Consider the following 6,000-nt stretch of genomic DNA (forward strand, 5'->3'; position numbering starts at 1 on the left):
GCTACTCACAACGAGGTTATTAAATTCTGAGACGTATCTAGAAGGCAGTGGCATAGCCAGACATTTCGTTCGATGGGGGGGAGCTCACTTTGCAGCTCGGCCTCCTCCTTATAGAAATTGTTGTGGGATGAAATACATTAAACAATATTAATAACCAGTCGCATAGCCAGAAATTTCGTTCGCGGAGGTTGGGGGGAGGGGGGTGCTCACTTTGCAGCTTGGCCTCCTCCTTATAGAAATTGTCAAGAGATCAAATACATTAAACAATATTAATAACTGCGTTGCCATTGCCAAAGATGCTGCAAGTGAATTCTTGAACGCTAGGCACTGTCAAGACAAGTAAAATAAGTGTTTTTTCATAAAAGAATAAACTCGTATGTCTAAAAAATTGTGCCTGAAATAACTGATATCAATGCTTTAATGTTTTCTTTGTTTAATAGGTAAAGCAAGTATCACACGAACTGTAGAACTATATCAGTTAGAAACCAGCAAAGCGGTGCATGCCGCTGATATGAAAAACGTGTAAGTCATGAAATGAACAAGTTGAGGCCCCTGATATGAAAAATGTGTAGGTCATGAAATGAACAAGTTGAGGACAAATATTTTAATAAAACTTTCTTAGCCTCCCTGCTTTTCCCTCATTTACAGCTCTCTCTCTCTCTCTCTGTCATTCAAGAACCTTGTTTACATTTTTTGTACATATGCAACGAGCAGAGAAAAATCTTAATGACGCTGTCCTCTGCTAGAATATATTGCGCAAGAGCAGCTGTCATCGGTCGTGTATTGTAATTGCTCCGAAATTATAGTCGCAACAGAGAGCACATATAAAAAGCAGGACTTCTGCAAACTATACGAGGGCGAGTCAAATGAAAGTGAGCCAATGCAAATATATGACAAACTGGGTACTTTATTTAAAAGTATTCTCCATGAGCATTTAGACATTTGTCCCACTGACTAACGAGTGGCGTACGTGATTTCTGTCTCGTAAAATGCCTTGGGTTGCTATTTCAAAAAGTCTAACTGTTTCACACGAATCTGGTTCCCTTGAGGTGCTTTTTTGTTTTAAATGCTCCAAAATGTGTAAGTCACAAGGCGACAGCTCTGGGCTGTATGTCGGATGTTGCAGCATTTCCCACTTGAACTTTGCCATTTTTGTATTAACTACATCAGCGACATGGGGACGGGTATACCAACGTGAACAGCCATCCCTCGGATACAAAGCGCAGCTTTTTAAAGCACCACAGCCAGCCACCTAAATGCACACAGCCATGTAATCGACGAAGAAAGACTTTATAAAGTATAACCGAATTCCCAATCACAAAGTGAGAGGGAATTATGCACAATTACAACTCATACACAAGTTTAAATGTGTATGCCCCAAGGGAATCCAGTTGGCATGTGGCAACATAGGATCACTAAAAGCTGTTACCGCTGAAATTTTCAAATCATTAATAAAGGCACCAAACTATGTTATGCTACTAGCCAACGTACATTCTTCAGCTTACCTATGCCTCCTTTTCCAGCTCTTCCCTACCTCTCCCATACCACTACATTTATATTTCCGCGTCTTTCCATGCGTCTTCACGTATATCACTCTTGAAAAGCAAACGACACAATTATACGAGACCTTCTCAGGTGTTCAATTCTCCCCTCACGCTTCCTTTGCCAATTCTCTTCTTTAATTAAAAACAGGCCCCGACACGTCACAAAGTGCCAAACTTCTGCATGGCGTTTTCGGTGCCTATGCCCCACAGGACCATGCCACTTCTGTATCTGTATATCGTCGCAACGACGCCTAAACCCATCTACTGAGGCCAACATCCCTTTAGGGACCAACCACCGCGTATCCCACCCACCAGCCCCTGTTCTTTCCCAGCGACTCCACGTCGCCAACTTCATCCATTCGAAACTTTTTCCGACACACCGATACTAGGCCACTGAGGCCATTCTTTCAACTCGTGTCCCTTGGGTCGCCCCCGCGCTGATCACTGACCAGACTTTCTAAACCCGCAAACGAACGCCGACTACGGCTTCTGTAGAGTTCTTAGAAGGCATCATATCTTCATCGCCCAACAACTCCCACTCCTCTTTCCCTTTTTCTTCCTTCTTCTTCTCGTCTTTCCTGCCATGAGGGCTAGAAACGCCAAATGACAGCACTGCATTTCTTTTTTACACAGTCTTCATTTACAGCCAGCCACAACCGACGAAAGCAGGTGACGTTACCTTAAGAACCTGTTAAATGTAATCTACTGAGGATGACAAGGCCGCCATTGACACAGATAGGTCCACCGTTCAGCAACGTTGACCACGTTTGAAACATTGACCAGACTTTCTGGGGCGCTTTATTCCTCTTTATGCAACTTCTCTACCACAGCGAGACAAAGAGTATTGACAAGGGAAACGATTTGATCGAGTTGGTACATTGTAACTTTATTTATGCACACAGAGCAAGATGAATAAACAAAGAGAAAGCGAGGTGGAGCCGAAGCTCGCAGCTCTATGTCCTTCCTCTGTTCCTTTTTCTTTTCTTCTTTTTTACCTTAATTTATCGAGTAATACGTATATGAAGTGAAGATGTACCACCTCATGCCTTTTATCGTAACAGGTAGGGGTAAATTCCGAGAATGAAAAAGCAATGATTAGCAAGGAAAATTACAGCCAGTCAACAAACATAGCATTAGGTAAAATTATATTTGCGCAAAGCAGAAAAATACAAGATCTCGCATTAATAAGGACAAAAGTGTGTGCGACTTGCAGCAGGAGTCTACAAGAAAAAAACTACATGAAAAAGCCTGAAGTCGCCGACGAGTTGCGTCATTTGCCGATCCCTCGAGCAGCACGACAAGGGCAAAATTGCGAGGGTGCAGCCCAGCTTCCCGGTCAGAGTTGGCAGAACCGATTTTATGGAAGCCTATAACGCTCCAAGCAACAGCCGAGACGCCCTTGTACTGCTTGAAAAGTATGAAAACTTGTGTGACAATCAGCCCTCCACAGTCAGAATAACGGCGGAGTGCTTGTCCTCACGGAACTGTAAGTCCCCGCGTGTTGAAGATCTCGTAGTGCTCGCCGCGGGCCAGGGCCGTGCGTCGAAGGCAACAACGGCGCAGTTCTTGACGCCACACGCGGAGCCAGCTATGCAAAAGCTGTGGGTGTACTCCAAGAAACGCACGTCGCCCTTGTGCCAAGTCCCACTGCTGGAACAGCGGCTAAGACTGCGCAGTACAGCTGCGATGGTCAGGCGGTGGGCGGAGGCTTCGAGAACCCGAGGCTGGTGAAGGCGTCGCCTGGGATGACAATACGCTGCACCAGCGGCCAGCTGCGTCCGGCTGCTGTGAACCACCCTCTTGGGTGCGGAAGCTGGGGCGAAGAGCGACGCCGTGGCTGCACCAACCGATTCACGGCCAGAATGACAAGGGCCGCCTCTTCTGTGCTGCTTACCGCTGTAATAAAAACACTTCACATTAAATTGGGAGCTTTTGCATCAAGATTACAGCATAACTTATTTGTTCTCTTCTACATTGTTTTTCAACCCAGTAATAAATTTTAACAACAAATGCGTAAATACCTCAAAAGTAACAACTAAAAAAATCATCGCTCTTTTTACTTTTGTTAGTTACCGACCAATGGAAGTGTTCGTATAACATATATTGCGCTTTTGGCACTTCGGCGTATATTCAGAAATTTGGCATTACGCTTCAACAGCCGTGAAGCCGATATACCAGCCAATCATTATTATGTTTGGGTTTTATTACCGAAGGCAACCGGCCAATGGCAAAGAGCCACTTACAAACAAGAAGCATGCATCTTACAATCACAACAACCAAGACGATAAGGCTACCACAAAAAAAAAGGAAAATAAAACACTCGCAAGTGACGCAGGTATTCTTTGGTGTGTTAATTTTTTTTCTTTGCGGCGCCTGAAATGTGACTAAGTAAGCGACAGCTTGCCCAGGGAAAAGCTCCAAATGTCTACGCACCAAATGTACAAAGCACACACAGGTTTCTGCTACAATTACCACTAAGTCGAAACAAGTATTCGAAATGCCGCTGAAATATTACTATCGCGGCGATTTCTGCCGGCCTCGATGTACGGTGCCACCGAGATGAGCACCAACTCTCGACAGGGCACTGCATCTGCAGGCTACCTTTTCAACGTTCTCTCCCAGAAAGACTTTCCTTTCCCTTATCAGAACACGTACGAATACTCACCTGTCGGCCGTTCCGTCGACGAAGGCGCGTGGGCAACTCTCCCCGGACCAAAGGAACGCCGACACGTGAGAGCCGCCGGCAGGAAAAATCCTGGGAGGCCAGAAGTGTATCGCGCGCCCACAAGGAGGTTAAGACCGAGCGTAGCAGCCCTGTGCGCACGCTGCTGCCGATCGCTGAGCGACGCCGCACCTGTCGTCTGGCTGAGCTGCGTGGGGAAATCCGCGGCCAGTCGTGGCTCCATCCTTGTTCGTAGCCGGGGCATCAGATTGCGAACGTTGCTTCATGACCGACACGAGGCGTCGCTACCGCACAGCTCGGCGGTAAAGCAGGACTTGGCGTGGGCGCGTCCTAAAATCTAGCCGTATTTTCTTTTAGATTACGCACTGCGGAACCAAGAAACTAGTCGCTGGCAGACAGTAGCAATGCGCGTGCAAAATGGCGGAGGGCGCGCAGTGCACGAGACAGCTGCCTGCTGCGTTCTTAATTTTCTTCTACTCACGTGCGTCAATCGCATACCAGAAAATATCTTGCGAAGATCGATGCCTCTGATGCAGAGGACAAGATGTAAGCAATAAAGTACTGGTGCCAGCCTGCATTGAAGTTTGTGGTTTATTACAATTAACTTTGTAACTGACGAGATACTAAATACTTTTATTGTTCTTTCTTTTTCATGGTGCCCAAGTTGATACTAAAATAAATAAAAGGAAGTTTCCCCAAAAACTTAAGCTTTTCATGCAGAAACTTGCTTATGAAAGCCCGCACCGCACCGTTTTTTAGTGTTGAAGTAATGATAAAATTGAAGAAATAATTATCTGTACGGTTCAAATACAATACCATGTTCGATTTTGCACTTTTCAAAGCAAAATCACATCTGTCCCAAATGTAACGTCATCTTCCCCACCGCGCGTCCTCACATGTAGCATCATCATCAGCGTTGTGAACGTTCGCAAGGGGCTCGTGTCGTGAGGAGGAAAAGAAGGCTCCCTTTCGCTCTCGACTGGGCTGGGCTCCGCAGCCACCGCTTCGCTTGGCCTTCGCCTTCCAATAGAAATGTATGGACAACGGCACGGCTCGTCAGCCACCTTCGTGTCCTCCCGCTACACCTTCTGAACACTTCTTCCCTTCGAAATACCGGCTGGAGGCGAACCAGGGGCGGAATAACGTAAAACTATTCCAAACTTTCCTATTGCATTTCTGCTATCAGCCCTCCGCGATTGGTCAACAACTTTTTTCGACCAGCCCCACTTCACATGTCTGTCCCGCGACGTCACGAAAACCGCAATACCTCCCCATCTGATATGATGTGTACACACTGATTATGCCTGATTTGACAAAAAAAAAACAGTTATTTATGATTCGACCCCTTTTCGCCATTAGCCCTCGGCTATTGGTAAAAATTTTCGGGCTGCACCCACTTCACCTGCCTGTCACGCGACGTCACAAAACCGCACAAACTCACCGCATCAAAGTGACGTGTACGCGATAAAGATGCATTAATATGCCGAACAAAACTGAATTTTTTCCGGAATAGCCGCAGGCTGCCCCGTTCCGAAGGGAATAAAAGATGGCTGTCGCCGATAGCTGAGACGCTGGCTACTCGCACCTGCCGGAGAGCATGGGTGTGTTTGCGTATAATAATGCTTCTTGCGTGACCGTGTAACATTGGCCAGTCGTGGCTCCATCCTTGTTCGTAGCCGGGGCATCAGGTTGCGAACGTTGCTTCATGACCGACACGAGGCGTCGCTACCGCACAGCTCGGCGGTAAAGCAGGACTTGGCGTGGGCGCGTCCT

The 6,000-nt window shown here is 46.6% G+C and overlaps 1 protein-coding gene across 1 annotated transcript; it reads right to left on the reverse strand.

The window, feature by feature from the left end:
- Positions 1 to 2,672: 2,672 nt before the first annotated feature.
- On the reverse strand, positions 2,673 to 4,720 carry LOC139052157 (uncharacterized). The gene is made up of 3 exons (XM_070529245.1): positions 4,399 to 4,720; positions 4,210 to 4,299; positions 2,673 to 3,440 (listed from the first exon to the last, which is right to left on the reverse strand). Exons 1-3 carry the CDS (start codon positions 4,491 to 4,493, stop codon positions 2,981 to 2,983), a joined length of 645 nt encoding a protein of 214 aa, XP_070385346.1. The 5' UTR covers positions 4,494 to 4,720; the 3' UTR covers positions 2,673 to 2,980.
- Between the last annotated feature and the right edge of the window lie 1,280 nt (positions 4,721 to 6,000).

The sequence above is a fragment of the Dermacentor albipictus genome, unplaced genomic scaffold, assembly GCF_038994185.2.
Source record: "Dermacentor albipictus isolate Rhodes 1998 colony unplaced genomic scaffold, USDA_Dalb.pri_finalv2 scaffold_19, whole genome shotgun sequence".
In the NCBI taxonomy this organism is placed as follows: Eukaryota; Metazoa; Arthropoda; class Arachnida; order Ixodida; family Ixodidae; genus Dermacentor; species Dermacentor albipictus.

What these genes read in the sequence shown, in the direction of transcription:
- LOC139052157 (XM_070529245.1), bottom strand. Translation starts at nt 4,493, where the DNA reads ATGAAGCAACGTTCGCAATCTGATGCCCCGGCTACGAACAAGGATGGA. An exon ending in GCAGCTCAGCCAGACGACAG is followed by an intron (nt 4,300 to 4,398) that starts GTGCGGCGTCGC and finishes CTGGCCTCCCAG; the next exon opens with GATTTTTCCTGCCGGCGGCT. An exon ending in GTCGACGGAACGGCCGACAG is followed by an intron (nt 3,441 to 4,209) that starts GTGAGTATTCGT and finishes TTTTTATTACAG; the next exon opens with CGGTAAGCAGCACAGAAGAG.